Genomic DNA, 19,875 nt, shown 5'->3' on the forward strand with positions numbered 1-19,875 from the left:
CTAACAAAATTTTTTTTAATGTTTCGTCTTTAATAAAAAAGTAGAGATTATTGATAAATTAATTTTATTTATGAGATAATAGCCAAAACTATAATAATTAAATATTTGGAATAATTTTGAGATTTCAAACATTTCTTAACCAGAATAACCTATCTTTAAGTTTTATTTTGCATCTGATAGCGGCCATTTTAGAAAATTTCTTTGAACAAAAGTTGTTATTGTGATACTGGCTCGTGTAGTAGTCGTCACAACTCACAGGCTCAAGTCAGTTAGCATTTTATCAAATGTGAGCATGAGACATTTCGAAAGATTGAAATGTTCACTAGCACACATTGCACAACAGAAAGTACCGCATATGTCGAATTCTTGTTCAGTTCGGTTTGGATTTACACGATTCGGCTTTTGTCTTTTTCAGTTTCATTCGAGTTTTTTGTTCACTCCTAATTAACAAGTCATTCCTTGATATGAAATAAGAATTCGGAATAAACTTACACATCTAGCTATGAAAACCCGATATCCGATAGTAACCTTCTTCTATTCCGGTTATAATTTACGAGGAAAAACCTGTACCCAGCATTATTGAAAGAGAACTAAATTATCTTGAGCCATGCAAGTTCTTTTTCTTCTGTACAATCCCTCCAACACTAAACTGCCTACTTAGCTTGTACCAATACCACCATCTAATCTGATAATTACATATTAACATATTATGTACCCGTTTCGACTTTGGAACCCTAAGAAAGGTCAAAAGATTCTTGCCCTTCTGTTATAGCATACATAACCTTTTCTTTCATTTTCTCCTGCAAAAGGGATAAAGTACATTAGATAATCTTTTATTTGACCTGTTATTACCGGGAACTTACATGGAAATGTGTGTATGGGGTGGGGAGAGCAACTTTTGAAGAGTAAGGCGGTAGCTTTAAAAAGTTGGCACAAGTCATAGCACTTGGTAGGTCGTTATCTGCAGATCCGCTACAATGCTGAGGAAAAAAAAAAGAAACGGTTATGGTAAGTTATATATGAAAGAAGAGCAGTGATAGGAGGGTTTATGGCAGAAATAATAGAGGCGAATCTCTGTTACAAACCTTCCGGACAATTGTCAATTTTGGGTTTAACGAAGCCAGACCCCCATGAGGGAGCCTCGGTGCACCTGTTACGAACCTAAGAAATGACTTCTGCTGCTGACGATCAAACTCCCGTATGATACTTAGCAACTGAACTCAAATAACATCAATATCTTTATTAGAAATAAAACAATAATATCGATACAAAAAACCACCCAACTAAGACTTATATAAGATTAGCATCTTCATGACATTTTAAGCTATAATATCAAACAAATGAATTAAAAACCCATACTGACATTCACAACAGGAGGACTGCTAGCTGTGTATCCATGATCAAACTTGATGTATTCCAAAAGCTCATTAATCTGCCAGAATAATTATATATATTACAATTTTGTATCATCAATAAACTGACTGTAAATTGAGAGAGAAAATAAAATTCAACACGTACATTCCATACTTCACATTCTCCACACAACAGATGTTCAAGTTCCTCTTCAGTAAGGATCTGCAGATACTTGATTGGGAACACCTAATGACCAAAGATTTGTCCAAAATGATTAGGAATTTATCCAGAATTCCAGATACAACTCCATACCAATCTTACTATAAATTGAAAGATTCTTCTTATATATATAGAAAAGTATGGCATGCAGAATGTTTTAGGGATAAAGTAAATTGCACAACAACCTTGAGTAAAAGACAGATAATCAACACTAAAGATTAGTACTGGATAAGCACCCTTTATGGCTATATAGTTCTAAATTAAGCACAACTAAAAAAGTCTATAATACATATTCCATGTGTTCCGCTGCATCCCTCCCCCCCCCCCCCAAACAAAAACCTCCCACTCTCTCTGTATTCACGATATAAAGATCATATCTACATTATCATCATCACTAATCAACTAGCTGCCTCTTGTTAAAAGGAAAAATGTAGAAAGTAAGAAAAATCATGCTTGATACCTCATTATTTCCAAGACTGATTCCATGAATAAATATACATGTAAAAAATTAATACTTGGACCAGTGTGGTGGACAGTATTAGTATTCTATAATATTCTCATTATATCCTTTATATATAATAAGCGTAAGGAACTTCTTATCCAAAACTTTGATCATGTACTACCAAAAGAATCTCAACTGTTGATATGATATAATTAAAAATACACTGTTGAGATTATATTTTATTAGAATAAATATATCTTAATACAATCATAAATAGAAAATGATTACATTATTGTAATACTATTTAAACACCGATTGCTATACAATGTCATAATACAATCCTAAATATAGAATATGATAAGAGATATAACCCATCATAGAAATATAAAAAAAATTCTTGGTTCTACTACTATTCAAACACCAAAGTATGATACAATAAGATAGAACATGATCAGTTACTGTACTATATATAGTATAGCTGTAATTCAACTCATCATTCGTAAATTTCTCAATATACATATTTGTTGCAACAATATTACAACATATAATCAAAAATAAAAAATAATATTGCAACGTCAGAAATAACAATATATATGTACATTAAAAAATTTTAAATATAAATTTTTAAAATTTTAAAAGGTAAATTTTAAAAAAACCGTGCATAGCAGGGGTTATAAGCTAGTACTTTAGAAGAAAAATATACTCATGAAAGAATCCCCAGTAATGAAGTTATAAAACCTAACAAGTTGAATACTTTTTGTTCCTTATTAGAAGAGGTAGATACATAAACTCTCCATGAGCCTGTACTTGAAAGATCCTGATTTGAGACATGCAATGAGAAAGCAATTCAAAGAAGTTACATAGTGGCACTAACTTGATTAAATCCCAGCTTAAAAGCTTCCACTTGTCTGGAAATTCCAGAACGTATAGTTGCATCAACGATGTATGAAACATATTCCTCCAAATTATTCAAATTAACCTACAAAAGTGAGAATGAACTAATAAACTTGCATGACCATTATTTAAAAACTTTAAAAAAGGAATGAGCAGATGTTACGATGAATAAATGACTACCATCTTCGAATTACATCCAGAAGCAACAAAATCAGGATACCCAGGAATAGAAAAATCAAGGCAGAGATCTTCAATTTTTGTATCTCGGAAGCGTGGCTTAGTTTTGCGAGCCCATTTCTTTTTACAGCTGTTTTTCATAAATTTATTTCTTTCAACAATTGCTTGGAACTCTATAAGAGTTGTCCCCAATCCAGGATCAAACGACTGGATATCATACAAGGTGAGATCCTACAAAAGGGTAGTAATTTAAGTACACAGTAAGTATGAAAAAGAATATCATTATTATGAAAAAGCGCTGATAAAATACCTGTCCAAGTATTAGCTTATAAAAAGCTTTGGAGAAGGGAAGATCCAATATCCTACCATCTTGGAGAGCTTTTGCCACCACCTGTCCTAAAAGGGTGTACTTTTTTATAACTTCAGTAAATTGTACCCCATTACTCACCTCGGAAGACCATGGACGAGGAAAAAGTCCAAAAAGAGATGATAAACCTGACGAGTTCTCCGCTTCAAAACTTTTCGAGGCAGTACATGACATATGGTCTCCTCTCCACATACCCAATCCGAATTTCTGAAACTCATAACTGACCAATGTATAAAACTCCAATGTTGGACCAAGACCAGTACCAACCTCATCTACAAATTCTGCTTCTAGAACAACCTTTTGACTAGCATGAAGGTTCATCATATGGGTTGCAGAATCAAGAATTTGATCTCGACGAACTAAAAACTTTTTACGAGGCAAGCTACTACCATTCTGCTGCCTGCTATTGGAGCCTCCTGCATTGCTTTCAGATGATACGTGAGGTTGATGATGGCGCTGACCAAATGCTGCCAACTGGAAATACCTACATCTTACTTCAAAACCAAATAAAAATGGGCATGATGACATCAATTGGCTACACCATGCAGGCATTCCACCAATGGACACAGATAGAGGATCAAGCATCTGCTGTTCTAGTTTTTCTGTCAATCTACAGTTAACAAATTCATTTTGGGGAACACAAGCTACAGAAACTTTTAAATCGTCCAACTTACTAATTCTGCCTTCCACAAAAGAGCGTACCCTTTCCTGAGATATCAGATGAAACCTAAACCTATTCATGCTTTCCAAAACTTTGAGCAATAATAAAATGTCATATGCTGGAGTTGACTTTTCAACGTCAGAAGTAAGATCAGAAGCAAACATGTTTGAGAAAAATGGAGTGTACTGGGGATATGCTAAATTTTTCTCTGATGCTTGTAAACAAGGAGCCTGTTGGTGTTGTAAACAGCCTTGTTTACTTTTCACAACTCTTTTATAAGTCAATTTATATGTCCGGCTCCACAATGATGCACTTGTAACATTTTCCTGTTCAGCTTTTGTAAGGTGTTGCAGAATAGCCTGGTATAGTGTCAACTTATGGTCGAGATGATGGTCATTTAGGTATAAAATCAAGTTTGACGAAGCATCTCCGCAGTTAGAACATATTGAAATCAGGTTACTGTCTTCTTGAACAAAAGAATTTTGTTGTTTTTGCTCCCCAGAATCCTGAAAAGCACATAACTTAACTGGTAGGGAAAAAGCAGTTACAAACATGAAAATTATAACTGAAGAAAAAATAAGCATTCGGAACCTAGCACATAAGTCATGAAAGTGGACCAAATAAGATAAAGTAAAAAATTAAAATGATGTTGAAATTATATATCTATAAACCTGCTGGAAAGTTCTTACAATAGATAGCTCTCCACTCAGACACGGTTATGCCTCCGGCCAAACAGTAAATATTTCATAATATTTCTTGTCACAAAACTACTAGCTTACAAGGGGCCAGCACAAAATTTATTGTATGCGCAACATGGCATGAGTTGACAAACTATTAATAATCCTCCATGACTGTGATGGCATTCCCGGTCGATCACATTAACATCAGTTCAATATGTAGACTACATCTGAATAATTTACAAGTACACATGTACAGGTAACTGAGGCAAATGGAGTCGTCTAATGGTGGTAGCATTTCCCAAAGATCATATTATATCAGTTAAATATGTAGAGTAAACCTGCATAAAATTCTAGTAAATACATGCAAGTCACCGAGGTAAACGGGGTCAACTATTATGGTGTACAGAGTTGTAGATATTGGTCAATATTTCCAAATGTTAAATACTAGGCTGAGTATGGTTAGGGACGTAATTTGAATGAACAGAGGCTCAAACTTTAATCAAAATGGGCTCGATAAGGCTCGAACACGATTTCAAGCTCAAGTCTACACAAGAATTTGGGCTCCGAGGGAATCCGAGTATTTCACAAGCTCGACTCGTTAGGCTCGAACTCAATTATATGTTCCTATATAAAATGATAAAATAAGCATGATAATATAGTGTTAGTCTGTTTAGAGGGTAAAAGATGTATTTTAGAATTTTGCATAGCTCGAGTTTAACTCAGGGTCAAAAGGTTGTTAACAGCCTCAAAATCGATTTAATTTATACAAGAGTTGGATTCAAACAGAATTTAAAGGCTCAATAAATTTTAAGCTAGACTCCATAAAAAAAAGGTCCCGACAACCAAATACTTGGCTCTGCTCGAATTACAGTCCTGATTATGGTCAACAGTTGAAATACATGCAGTCTAAGTTCAAATTTAGATATATTTCGATTTAAACATATTAAAAGGTCAGTGAGGTCAACTGCCCCCGTGGCCACAATGGTTCAGGCAATAACCAAGATACCAACTGTAAGTCCATCTTAGTGAGGCTTAATATTGACTTCATCCCCCTTTCCTAACAACCACTGCTTCTGAGTGTGTACTTAATGACTTCAGAATAATAAACTTACAGGATGGACTTCACAAGTCTGCCTTAACATCACATATTCTCCGGATTCTGCTTGCTTTAATTTAGGTTTGTCTTCCTGCAAGTAAAAATCATATGTAGAGTGAACCAAATTTTCTTAAACCACGTACGTAAATAAAAGATTGATAAAAAAAGAAGTACCGAAGTTAGAAGAATGAAAAACGAAAGCTTCAAATAGAATAACAAATTACTGAAGAAACAAGAGGTTAAACCTGCATCTCTTGTAAATCCTGAGACATGCTTTCAGAATCTATGAATTCTGGGCTTCCCCTCTGAGGAGAACCAGATGCTGATGGAGATATTGCAGAATTTGTGCCCCTGGCTCTTTTTCCAGTAACTTTAGGCCACAAGTATCCTACTATTGCATCCAAAGGTGAGAAGGGATCAACAGAAAGAACTTGTCCAGAATAATCATTGAGGTCTGACTCTCCCTCTCCCCTCACAAACTGTACTTTCAAGCATGGATGAGAGTTAGAGCGACCATATGGAACAGCAGCATAGTGTTTCCTCTGCTTTGACCCGTGGTTCAGCATAACAGGTAAATTTTCCACAGAGGATAATGCACTTTGTAATTTATGAATAAGTTCATTTAAATAAGGGTCCACCGCCAGGTCCGAAGATGGCAAAAGAAGTCGCCCAAGCACCTCAACTCTTTTTTCAACAGTGAAAACATCATGGCTAGATGCACCATTTTTATCTGATCTACAACCCACCGACAAATAACTGAGTAACGATTTTACGATACCACTCCCTAAGAACTCAAAAGTTGAAATGGGATCCTTTCCATTAAGCTGCGACATTATTTTATGCAGTATACCATCAAAGTCTGGTTCCTTAAGATTTGAAGCCTCGCCATTGATGGACAAGTTCACCATATCTGTCAAAGACACTGATATTTCTTTAAGATTTTGGAAAATATCGCTTGTTCCTTCATTGCAGTTTGACAACTCAATGGCAAAGTGATTACTCCTTATATGCTCAGCAAGAGTATAAACAGAATCTTTTTCCAACTTGCAAGTCCGTGCTTCTGAAGTTGGAGAAGGAATAGTTGCAAATGCATAGCATAAGCAATTTTGTACATTCTTTGCAGCAGATCTCTGATGTTGATCGTTTGATAATTGGATACCATTAAACATCTGAAACAGGTACTGTGAACGCCTATTTGGTGAGACGAGTGTATCCACCGCATAAAGCACACCTTCCTTTACAAAGGAACTTAAAAAAACATTTGAATGCTTCTGCAAGATATTATCAACAATCTGAAGTGCCAACATCAGCACATGATGATCCTTCCGAGTAAATACACCAGCCAAGAAACTGCGAAAAATCCCAGAAAATCACGGGCTTCCACTTGATATATACATTATCACTATGAGAAACAAACACAATATGCAAAGAAAAAAAGAGGAAATTACAAGGCTTGTTCACCTTGAAATGTTGGTCGACTTGAGCAAATTAAGAAGCAGGTCTGAATTACTAATATAAACCAACTTGTTGACAACAGATAGACAACAATAACAACCATATAAATTACCACCTGAATTAACCACCTGCCAGAGGAGGGGGAATCAGTACAGATATGGAGAAGACGTAGGTAAGGTTCATCTACTACATACATTGTTGGGAGACTAACCTGAACTAGGACAGGCAGTAAATCGGTAGAAAATTTCTCTAGAAGATCTGGTTGATTTAGCAAAAAGATTTCTTTGTCTCTGTTTATGTTTGAGTCTTGATCTTGGGATATAGAAGGGAGAAGCTCATTTATTAGCTTGAACACTTCATGAACCTGAAGAAGGTAATCTCGAAGTGGTGATTATAGTTCACAAACTCAAGTGTCCTTGCCAGTAAAAAGTCAAAACAGGAAAGAAAAAAAACTAGAACAAACAATTGCTTTTAGGAGAGGAAGAATCCACCCATCAGTGTGCATTTAAAACAGCTATTATTTAATTTGGATGCTTACACAAGTCCACTTCAAAGACAAACGTGACAATCATTTTCGACTGAACTAGAATGCCTCACCAATTCCAAGGATATTTCAAACAGAAACTCGGGATGAGGGGAATGGAAGTGAAGAATTTATGTATATTTATGTGGGGCTAGTAATTTATAATAAGCCCAAGTGTTTATGCAGCTTATCCCAATTCCCACTGGGTTAATTGCTACGGTATTATATTCTATATAAGACATAAGTGATGCAATCCCCAACATCATCTTAGATTGGTTAATATACAATAATTTTAATATCAATATTGCTCTTTCATGGGTTGTGATCTACAACTTTTCTCCCTTTTGTGGTTGGGAAATCTTTGGGTTAGTGGGTTTTCTGCGGTTAATTAACCTAAGCTTATCTTTCTATTGTTTTAATATCATATATCCTTCTTTCTACAACTGTCCTGCATCACAAGATGCTTATTAATATTAAATAAGAAATGCTCAATGATAGAACTACCATTAGTTATATGGTTGTAAACCTACAGAATACTCGATCAAATATAATGTTTTCGCTCAATTACAATGACCTAATCATTTATATGTTAATTTTCATCTTGAGAACTAATAGATTTTGTAAGGCATGGTAAATCATTATTTTAACTCTTTCCAGAGAACATTTATCAGGCCAAGCAAGTTCACCACAGAAGATCAAACATGATGGAGTACCAAGTAAATATATGTATATAATATAATGACCTGCTTAATTTAAATCACTAGTTCAGAAAAAATACAATTGTGTATAAAGAGAGAAATGAGTGCGCACTTACCCATCTATATTATCACCCTAAAAGGTACCCACATAGTCAGTAGACATAAACTAAGCAACTAGGCAGGACAAAGGCTATCCCGCTAGAGTAGAAGAGGATCTTTTAACTAAGCCGTCTGTTACCCCGAACATCAGAATACAACTGTTTATAGAAGGTCCTGCTAAGAACTGATTATATTTTACTTATATTTCACTATCTCACCATTTCTGAGAATGCAATGAGTCATTGACCATCAACGTAAATGCATTGAGCATAATGTTACATTAGGAATCATTGAGTAACCATCAAGCCCTTTTGACAAGACGGGCAACCTAAAATTGCAAGGGCTATATATATAAAGCAGTCAAAAGAGTTCCATAACTACATACATAAGCATACTGCATGCAAATATACAGAGAGAGAGAGAGAGAGAGAGAGAGAGAGAGAGAGAGAGAGAGAGAGAGAGAGAGCAAACTGGACCTCACAGGTGCTATCGACCATAATAAGAGAAGGTGTTCCGTGTGAACGGCCATAAGCAGAGAGAATGTCCTTCAGTATGTTGCTTATATTAAGCTCGAACAAAGTTCTGAAAGCTACAATAGAACCTGAAGCAAGTTTGACAAGTATTCCCATCAAACCCTACAGATCAATAAGAGAAAAAATCAGAAATTTTTTAACCGGTGGTAGAACAGGTAGAATCATAGAACTGATACCCAAAACATAACATATACAAAGATCTACATACACTCTGGACTGGTGCGGATAGAGTAGTTTGACTACTCAAGTCAATAAGATGTGTGGCTTGATGAATTAGACCATGCTTACAAAGCTCATCCAACTTCTCAGAAGAGTGGCAAACTTGCTTGGCTATTTTTATCAAACAAATAGCTACATTTTCAACAAGCTGAAAGGATAAGGAGAAGTATTAGTCCAAAACGTCAAGAGAGAAAACAACTTTGATCATAGACTTATGCCTAAAGAAACAAGACCCTACCTGCCTATCTTCATACTGCAGAAGGTTACACAACAATGGAACTGCTTCCATCAAAGATGGAGGACATTCAGGTGGAAGTACCTTACATACGTTTACTGCAGTATTAAGTGCGACCCTCTTCATCATTAAAGTTATGCACAGAAAGACATAGATATTAGTCCTCAAATAACTGGTAATGTGTTAACAAGCTAAATCATAAATCTGATCAGTTCTAAATAATAAAACGAACATTAATCTTACCTGCACACTTGTTGAGAAAAAATCAATGTATTTTAGAACAGCCAATATTGCCCCAGATTGCAAGCAAGGAAGCGGTTTCTCGTGTGATATTTTCTCTAATGCTTGCAAACACTACACGGCGAAAAAATGCATCCATAAATGTTACTTATCACACAACTAAAAAGACTTTGATATATCATACAATATCTTATAGGAAAATGTAAGCAATTAAGTTTATTTATACTTGTTCAGCTACATCCAAGTACTCAATGGTCAGTAGTCGTTGACAAATTGCAGGTACTGCGTCATATTTGACAAGATAATTGCAGGCTCGTGAGTGGACATCGCATAAATAAGTTATAGCTCTGATTGAAAGAAGCATTACATCTGGATTGCTCTCATATTTAGATAATTTTACGACAATCGGCGATAATGACTGGACCATCACACTAGATAACGAATCCTCTGTACAGAAAGGCAATAACTCGCAGAGCTCCGTAAGTGCAGCTAATAAAGCAGATTCTTCAACCTCATTGCTCAAACTTAATAAAACTCCCTTTAGTCTTGAGTGATCATCTGATAATCTTCGCTGCTGATAACCACGATAAATCTCCTGCCTCTGGTCCATGTCAGCCATCTCATCTGAATCACAAGACCCATAAGCCGAGTCCTTTTCTTCATCTGAATGGTGAGACTCAGAGTCTGATGAAGACGTGTCCATATCCTCCTGTGATAAATTAGTAGAATTCACCGGAGTTTGTGCAGATGTGCCAGACGTACTTGCTCTGTTATCCAGTGAACTACATGGTCGCTTGTCAGCCGGCAATCCATCATCCGTCTCTGCTCTTTTCTGGCCTCGATTCCCCATTTAAAAATGCAACCTTTTTTCGTAAAAAAATCAACAAAACAAAATCGTATCAGAAACTACACATTCAAGAACCGAAAAACATAATCACAAACTAAAGAACCAATCTTTGCAACATAAAAAACACAACACACTCACGTATCCACACAATCCTAGAAATACGGTCAATGTTGATCATCCATCAAACACACTCGCAACATCAACAAACAACTCAAAATAAGATACCATATTCGACATCAATACACATAAAAATCCAAAAACACAATCACAATCTAAAGAAACAATCTTTACAACATAAACCACAACACACTCAGCATAATCCCACACAGACGATCAATGTGATCATCCATCAACTAACTACACAACTTCAACAAACATTTCAGAATCACACACCATATTCCACATCTATACAAATATATATACACACGTATAAAAATCAATCACTAACAATTGCGCACATGAAAAAAAAAACTACATAATTTTATTTTTTTTAAAGCAAACGTTTCGTTAAATATTCAACAAAACTAAATGACACGAGAAACTACACATCCAAAAACCAAAAACATAATCACAAACTAAAGAACCAATCTTTACGACATAAACCACAACACACTAACTGTATTCACACAATCCGACACATACGATCAATACATGAGTAAACACATAAAAACTGATCAGTAAACACTAACAATTCACCACATAAAAAAAGTCAAAACTACATAATTAAAAAAACGCAACCTTTTTCCGTAAAATTCAACAAAACCAAAAACCTACACATCAAAAACCCGAAAACACAACCACAACTAAAGAACCAATCTTTACGCCATAAAACCACAACACACTAACTCTATCCACACAATCCAATACATACGATCATTATCGCGATATCGATGATCCATCAAACACACTCAACAACACCAACTAACACTTCAAAAGCATCAATACATATACACAAAGTATAATCACTTACAATCAATGTCAAAATCACATAATTACATGATCACATCAACATATACTTACAATCAAACAGATACACACACTTAAAAACTGATGAAAACAATGATCAAGAACAATAAATTTAAAAAAAATAAGTAATTATATATAATTAAACAGTAATTAAATAGAATTAATGAAAAAATAATTAAAAAGGTAATAAAGTTATGATTTTTAATGAACCTGTTTGATGCTGTGAATTGCAGTGAGGAAGCTAGGGTTTTTGTATGTATATTGTGTGTATATAATGAAGATGAAGCAAAAGAAAATGGATATATATACACATACAGTGTCGTGTGATGATGCAACAGAGAAATTAATAAGTTTTGTTTTCATTTAATTTGTTTATTTTTTAATTGATTGTTTTTAATTTTGGTTTATTGTTTTTTAAGCAGTAGGGTAGTGGACTTTTAAGGGTTCAATTATTGGCTTAAGTATAATTATCATGGTGTTAATTTATGGGTTTCATATCAAATTATCCACCGAACTCGTTAGAATGTATCAAGTAGCTAATCAATTTCCACGGCGACTCATTTAAATCATTAAAATACTAGTATATATCACTCTGTTAGATTTTTTTAATTTTTTAACAAAAGTGTTGTGTTTGCCGTGTATTTCTTTAATTATCATGATTTATCAGCAAACTTAAGTGCCTCTTTCTCATCTGTATATCTGTTTAATTGGTCTTAAAATAATCGTTATCTTCACGAGTAAAATAAAAGCTGGGTGGTCTGCAATTACGGTATTAATTTAAATAAAATTCAACAGAGAGATGAAAATAATATGTACTTTCAATTAGAAATCTCGTTGTTTATCTCAATTTATATGTGTCTTGAAGTTTAACAAAAATATACGACTACAAATTTTTAAAGTTAACGTTTTTTGTTAAAAAATCTTAAAAAAACTATCAGAGTGATATATAATAGTATTTTAGTGGTTTAAATGAGTCGTCATGGAGATTGAATAGTTACTTGATACATTTTAACAAGTTTGGTGGGCAATTTGATATAAAACCCGTTAATTTATTATCATGAGTTTTATATTTATGTAATTTTTTGTTAGATTTTATGTTCAACCTTTTTTTGCAACTATAATTGTAAGTGTCACAAAACAATGCTCTTTTACTTCTTATCTTATTATTAATTATTGAACAATAATCATACATAAAGGGAAGGGGAAGGAAAAATAAGATGGTGTATTGAACTACAATTTTAATAAATTTATCAAACCTTGGGGTACTTGACTCGGATTAATATGTTCGGTTTTGATATGTTCCGTTGATGGAAATCCATGGATTTGGATTAGCTAACTGTGTGGAATAAGAACTTATTCCCCCTATGGTTAAATCAAGCTAATCGTACCAAAATTTCATTTCATTCTTATTCTAATTAACCCCGTATCCGTCATTTTCATTCTCTTAACTGCATCCATACAACTACTCGTTACCGAAGTTATTAAAAATACTAGATTTTTTTGAGAGAGAAGAGAAGAAAAAAGAAGAGAATAGAAATAGTAGAAAAAAATGAAATCAATCATGTGCTCACGAGTTTGTGTAAAAAGAAGAAAAAATGATTAAAAAGAAGAAGGTAGTGTGAGAGAATCTTTCCGATCTTCCCATTTTTTGGAAAGCAAGTTTTAGGGGTAAATTATAGAAAATTTTCTCTCCCATCATTTCTCTTCTCTTCTCTTCTCTTCTCTTCTCTCGCCAAAAAACTTGAAAAAACGTCTCGGAAGGAAAATATTAAAATTATCTTTTCTGTTCTTTTCTCTTCCCTTCTCTCCATTTTCAAAGCACAAGTAGGCGGAAAACTAAAGGCAAACAACAAATGTAACCACCACACATTTTAGCTACAACCATGTAAAGATCTATAAAGTTATCAATTACTTTCAAACGAAGAAACAGCAGTTAAAATCCCGCTAACAGAAAGCAGCTGTGCTCAGCAGTCCCATTGGCCTGGAATTTCTTACTTCATCCACCAACACCAAAGGGTGTAAACGAGTTTTACTTTCTAGCAAGAGTGAAGATTCTTACTCTGGCCTTCGTTCAAATAAACATAGAACTCTGCCTTAACGAAAAACACTCGGTACACATACTTGGCGGATTATTGTCTAGCGGCTTCAGGGAGTAACACACTAATAATACTAGAATATCACAGGCAATTAATAGAAGAAAATAAAAACATGTGCTGGTGAGCTTGAACGACGTTTGATCTCCAAATAGAATGGACATTGAAAGATGAAGTTGATCAAAGATTAGCACGGATCTCTATTGTGGCCCTTGCATGGGAACCATCATATGTTGAGCTTGCTGCTGAAAAAAATTCAATACAGAGATAAAATTTGTAAGCAATCGGTAACATAAGTTTCGCAATCAATAGTACAGGTTTCTACTAGAGCTGATCAACATAACCGTGAAGTAACATAAATGGTTTCATTTGGACTGTACAAAATACATCTGATAAACTACTATAATAGTCTTTTCAAGAATTATTTTGCAAACAAACTAAAAGATGAAAGCAAAAAATATAAGATAAATTCAACCAGAACTAATAAATAAACATTAGGTCCTGCAGTAAAACTACTCCATACATCTTTTTTCTCCTTTCACAAACTATGTCATACATATATCCGTTGAAACTACACCAGCTTCATCCAAGATCATGGTTTTAATGTTTTAACATCAAAGTGTCACATTTCCATCCCCTGAATCAAACACGCCTGAATGCTCAGTAATCAGGTTTTGACCAAAATCAAATTTTGACCCCTATAATCAAATACATGTCCCCATACTTCGTAAACAGTATATATAATAGCAGTTTTACATTGTAATCCAGGTGCAGACATTCGAATACTATGGGGTTCATCCACACTAAATTTTAGCTATGAAAACTTTAAGGCATGCTACATCTAAGAAGCTTTACACGACCAGAATATGTCCTAGCCCTCGTAAATTCTAAATTTATATTATCATCCAATCAAAGGGTATTTAATGTTCAAAATATTCCAAAACGTAATACAGTAGAACCTATATTACTCTATATAGTAATACTCTATGTAGTAATAACCCCCATATTGTAATAAAAAATTACGGTTCCAATTTGGGCTAGTTATAATTAAGAATAACCTCTATATAGTAATATTCTATACTTTTTCCAAGTCCATCCTTTATTAATTTTCCTCTATATAAAAATAAAAATTCTTAAACTATATATACACACACACATGTGTGTGTGTGAGAGAGAGATAGATGTATATCCAATAATATACAGTGTTCTTACAACGTTTAGCTTTCGCGTCCATGATCACTAGTCAGCACGGTCATCTTCTTATTAATTAGTTTCAAATTCATGCATTTGATATTATGTTACGTAATTTGTTTTAAAAAGTTATGATATATCTTTTAAATTCATGTATTCAAGATATATAATAAATAATTTTTAATTAATTTTTAAAATTTAAAATTTATGTCAACCTCTACTAAAGAATAACCTCTTTATAATAATATTTTGTATCGGTCCCAACGATGTTACTGTATAGAGATTTTACTGTAGTAATATAGCTAAACAAATGGTCACCTACACATCTACACTTATAATTACAGATATAATTCAATTTAGATCTTTAGATTATAATTAGCCAGATTTCTTTTTTAACTCAGCTTGTCCATAATGCTTCCACAAAACTGTTTGATTGCAAAGTATGTCACTGTTTTAAAGGAAAATCTTATCTAACGTGAATAATTAATCATGCATGGTAAAAAGACAATCAGCTAATTTGAAACTAGCTGCACAAAGTAAACAATGTTTCCTAAAAAATTCTAAGAAAAAACCTAATTTAGCATGAATCAAGTTTTGGGACCAAAGATCAATAGCAACTTGAAAGCCTAATCTAGCTCATTAATCGCTAAGCTAAACCATTAACTTCCAAGCCATAAGAAAGTAAACTTCCACACACTCCTTTTACGACCTCTAAGTAAACTAGTTCAAAAAAATGGCGTTAAAATTTATTACAGTTGATAAGGTCTTGTATGTCCATGAAGCAATTACATCTAATGAAGATATAATTAGTTTATAATTTTTAATAAATGAATTGCAGAATAGCCTTGGAGCAAGTCCGATTCAAAAGAGATGCTTTTCTATAATATAGCAGCAAGCCATCAACTATTGAACACACCCTTCCAGTCAATGTCAAACTTAGTTGTAAAATAGGAAAATTCTTACTTGGTTCCAGATATAGAACCAAGTACAGGTGTTGCTAATTGCTTGCCATGTAAGCAAACAAGTGGGACAGGAGAAAAATGGATAATTCAAATTAGAAATTAGAATACATTTTTATAACAAAGATAGGATGCAATTTGGTACAATTTAGAATTATTTGGTATCATTCTATAAACATCCATTGAACAACGAATTCTATTTTAATATCAACAGCCACTTATTAGCTTTATAATATAGCAATAGCTATATGTATTTTAACACCAGCACTGAACATGCTCTTGCAATACATTGCTAGTAAGATCTTACTTAAAACTGGAAATAAGCAACAAACTGAATTACTGTACAAGAAAATGAACTTTTCAATTTCATTATCAATAGAATTTCAAGGGTACTTGTGACATGTTCTATAAGTAGCAGTATATCACAGTGAAGGTGCCTGCTAATTGCAAAGACTAACACAATATAATTAAAGAGAATAAGAAAAGGAGAAGTGTACCTGAGAGTTACCATAGATCACCCCCTGTGGATAGGAACCTTGGTGAACGAGCTGTACCAACAAACATTTGAGCAGAATTAACAACTTCATTCTAGAAAGAACAAATAAATTCAGCTCCCAAGAACACAAGAAGTTATAACTCCTAGTTAAAAAAATTATTCTTCCCATGGCTAGCCTTATCCCAAATAATTTAAGCCTTACAAGATGAAATATATACCTGTCCCTGATGAATAGGTTGTGCCCCTTCTTTTCTACTAGATCCTTCGGCACCTTTCGCTGACCCTTTAGTGTCGCCCTACATATCAAAGCTCGTCAATTCGTATGTAAAAAGAATTATAGTACTAAGAGCAATTGAGCAACAAACATAAATTATAAAACAAATGAGAATACTTGCATACCTCCATCTGCCACAGTCCATTAAAATCCAGAACATACCAACAATGAAAAAACCACAGAAGACATCAGTTAAAACAGTGTTCTTATGAGCTATTACTACAAAATTAGGCAAAGATTAATATTTTACCTCTCTATATCTTGCCAGGTAAACCTTTAGAGGCTCAATATAATCTTCAAATCCAAGAGTGGCCATAGCCCACAATAAATCATCACCATTTATTGTCTTCCTCTTCTCTCTTTGACACTTATCACTTGCCCTTCATGTTCAACAGAGATAACATTAATTGCTTCCCATTCATCATTCATGTACAGTAACACAAAAAGATCATATCCAGAGCTCAATGGAAACCAGCAATAGTACCACCAAAATTCTAATCATCACATAATGAGAAAGAAAAATCGCAATAATCATCACATAATGAGAAAGAAAAATCGCAACTAATACTAGTAGCTCAACATTAAGAGTAAATTATTCAGTTGTAGTTTACACACTGAGTGGCAAAAAATTAGCTGGATTTTCAAATTCTCAAAATAATAGCCAAACTTTTCTCCACCTTAAGTAGATGGCTCCAGTTAACTTCTAACGGCAGTGATGAAGGGAGGGACAAAGTTGGGTTTTTTAATTTTAAATATAAAGTACATGATATCATAAACAATTTAATATCAGGATTCAGGAGCAGAATAAGGAACTGCAAATGACTCTATCTTGCATTTAACATACCAATACCAAACCACCCTCACCTCTCCCAAACCCATATCCAAAATACTCATTTACTGCCGTCATTGGCCCAGCTTTGTAGTTTCTGTCGTACTCTACATCAGTAACTTTAAAATCAGAACTTTTTAAAGACCCACCAAATATAACAATACCAAGTACCGACGACATTATCTTATCCACCCATATTACGGGAAAATAACAGTCACGCCTGTTTACGGAAAATGAAATTACTCAGTAACTCCGTTTTTTATATGGAAGGTTTTGAATGCGGGACAAAAGTTTGGACATTCTACGAATTTGAGAATCCCGCCACTTCTTTGCCACGTGGTATGCCACAACTATGTAATTACTCCAACATTATTTAAAACAGAAAATCAACTATCTTCAAGTCATTTGTAAAGAAAGCTGAAAATGAAAGCATACTTAAGTACATTTAATCAGCTCAGCCAAACATATCATTTATAACTCAACAACACCACTAAAAGTAGCCAAATTAGAAACATACAGTTACTTTATGTTTCTATTTTGGCTAAATTAGAAACATAAAGTTAATTAGAACTCAAGGCATACTTGCTTGCGACGAACATTACCTCTAGCTCAAAAATAGTCAAAACAAAATCAAGCAAGTCACTTGTCAACCGTCTTTATCGAGAACAAACACAGCAATCACAATTCACAATTCAAGACAATTACACACAGATATATAAACAAAATTTACTAAAACACTAGAAATGAGTTTCGGAAAAGAGAGGCATACTCGCTAGTAATAAAACTAATGAACTCGGAGACACACTCCTGAACAGTCTCTTTCGCGTCTTTCGCAATTTTTCCATTAGCCGGGAGTCCTTTCTTCATAATCCTACTAATATTCGCAATCGGTAAAAACCTATCCTGCTCACGAAACGACCTAGGGCTCTGATCTCCTCCGCTTTCGTGTCGAAGCTCGCCTCCGCTCTCCGGACTCGCTACACACGGACTCGCCGGCGCCTCCGCCATCAAACCCTAGCTCAATCACAACATCAAACATCTAATTAACAATAAACAAACTCCAATTAAAACACGTGTCTATTTTCATCAAACCCTAGCTCAATCACAACATCAAAAATAAACACTCTAATCAAAAAACACGTGTCTGTACGCATCAGTTATTAAGTCCTCATATCCTGAATTCGATTCTCGCTTACGTTTTCGAGTTTTCGAGTTTCCGAGATATGTTTATGTTAAATATGCACAGATAAATAACAATAAATAAACTGTAACTAATAAAACACGTGTAAGTGTGTGTTAGTTAATAAATACTAATTGTGTTATATCGAGCAGGTTCTGAGTTCGATTCTCGGCCGAGATTTACGAAAAGGACTTACTGGTGGAATGGAATTAAAAAGAGGCGGGAGGGGGGACAGATCGGACGACGGAGAGAGAGATTGAGGAAACGACTGGGATGAATTGAGGGGGGGGAGGTTATAATATCGCCACCGTTGGTTTGGTTTAGTCTCGATTCCGGCCGTTTGTTATGGATAGGTTTGTATATTTATCGCCTGATTACACCACGTGTTTTGTTGTCAACCGCACAACTCATCTAACTTCTAAACGACGTCGTGTAGGTATTGGGAAAAAAATATAATAATATTCTGTTTCATGGTCCATGATGGAGAACTTGAGAAGTATTATATTTTTAAAAAGATTTATGTAAATGTACTTCTATTTAAAAAAAATCGTTTGAATATTTATTTTATTTTTATTAGTAGAAATACGTTTCTTCAATATTTATTTGCAAGAATATGATTTTCCCTGAAACTTTATGCAACTAGATTTAACGTTAATGGATTTTCTGCAATTAAAATCAATTTCGAATGTAACCAAAAACAAACTCGGATAAAATCAAAAAATAAATTCAACCTCGAATGTAATCTTCTTTGGATCTTTTTCAACATTTTTTAAACGTGTTGATTATATTTTATGGTCTCGGAATTTGAATCCAAAAAAGATATCACGTACGGTGTTTCTTTTCAAAATTTGATTCTGTGAAATGTTCATAGATGATATATAAAAAACCACAACTCCAATGGACACACAGTATATTTTTAGATGTCAAATAAGCACGTCAGATTTGTTTTGTTGATTGCAAAACCATCATCTATAATTATTCCACATCATTTTCCTCTAAAAAACTCTATGTTGAGCTTTATTTCCCTCTAAAATGAATAATTCTTAAACTTTAACGTAGGGCAGATATTGATGTATATATACTTGTTTATCACACACATATATATATTATTTTAATTTTATATACTGTGAAGTATGAAATTATTTTATG

At 34.0% G+C, this 19,875-nt stretch overlaps 2 protein-coding genes across 2 annotated transcripts; both read right to left on the reverse strand.

Moving 5' to 3' along the window:
- Positions 1 to 444: 444 nt before the first annotated feature.
- On the reverse strand, positions 445 to 12,046 carry LOC141708957 (E3 ubiquitin-protein ligase UPL4). Its single transcript, XM_074512821.1, has 18 exons — positions 11,915 to 12,046; positions 10,118 to 10,754; positions 9,895 to 10,005; positions 9,655 to 9,771; positions 9,406 to 9,564; positions 9,141 to 9,299; positions 7,556 to 7,708; positions 7,351 to 7,472; positions 6,135 to 7,239; positions 5,906 to 5,980; positions 3,396 to 4,619; positions 3,089 to 3,316; positions 2,889 to 2,993; positions 1,519 to 1,599; positions 1,364 to 1,432; positions 1,086 to 1,214; positions 897 to 980; positions 445 to 800 (listed from the first exon to the last, which is right to left on the reverse strand). The coding sequence occupies exons 2-18, from the start codon at positions 10,739 to 10,741 to the stop codon at positions 735 to 737; spliced, it is 4,611 nt and encodes a 1,536-aa protein (XP_074368922.1). The 5' UTR covers positions 10,742 to 10,754; positions 11,915 to 12,046; the 3' UTR covers positions 445 to 734.
- A 1,495-nt stretch (positions 12,047 to 13,541) lies between these two features.
- On the reverse strand, positions 13,542 to 19,081 carry LOC141708958 (nuclear transcription factor Y subunit B-1-like). The gene is made up of 7 exons (XM_074512822.1): positions 18,923 to 19,081; positions 18,316 to 18,560; positions 16,968 to 17,097; positions 16,843 to 16,848; positions 16,662 to 16,739; positions 16,445 to 16,495; positions 13,542 to 14,042 (listed from the first exon to the last, which is right to left on the reverse strand). The coding sequence occupies exons 2-7, from the start codon at positions 18,552 to 18,554 to the stop codon at positions 13,998 to 14,000; spliced, it is 549 nt and encodes a 182-aa protein (XP_074368923.1). The 5' UTR covers positions 18,555 to 18,560; positions 18,923 to 19,081; the 3' UTR covers positions 13,542 to 13,997.
- Positions 19,082 to 19,875: the final 794 nt, after the last annotated feature.

This window comes from Apium graveolens, chromosome 2, assembly GCF_009905375.1.
Source record: "Apium graveolens cultivar Ventura chromosome 2, ASM990537v1, whole genome shotgun sequence".
In the NCBI taxonomy this organism is placed as follows: Eukaryota; Viridiplantae; Streptophyta; class Magnoliopsida; order Apiales; family Apiaceae; genus Apium; species Apium graveolens.

Coding starts and splice junctions, on each gene's coding strand:
- LOC141708957 (XM_074512821.1), bottom strand. CDS start 10,741: ATGGGGAATCGAGGCCAGAAAAGAGCAGAGACGGATGATGGATTGCCG. Junction 10,006..10,117: donor ACTTGGATGTAGCTGAACAA/GTATAAATAAAC, acceptor TTCGCCGTGTAG/TGTTTGCAAGCATTAGAGAA. Junction 7,240..7,350: donor AAGTCGACCAACATTTCAAG/GTGAACAAGCCT, acceptor GATTTTTCGCAG/TTTCTTGGCTGGTGTATTTA.
- LOC141708958 (XM_074512822.1), bottom strand. CDS start 18,554: ATGGCGGAGGCGCCGGCGAGTCCGTGTGTAGCGAGTCCGGAGAGCGGA. Junction 17,098..18,315: donor ATTAGTTTTATTACTAGCGA/GTATGCCTCTCT, acceptor TTGAACATGAAG/GGCAAGTGATAAGTGTCAAA. Junction 14,043..16,444: donor TGATCTATGGTAACTCTCAG/GTACACTTCTCC, acceptor AATTTTTTTCAG/CAGCAAGCTCAACATATGAT.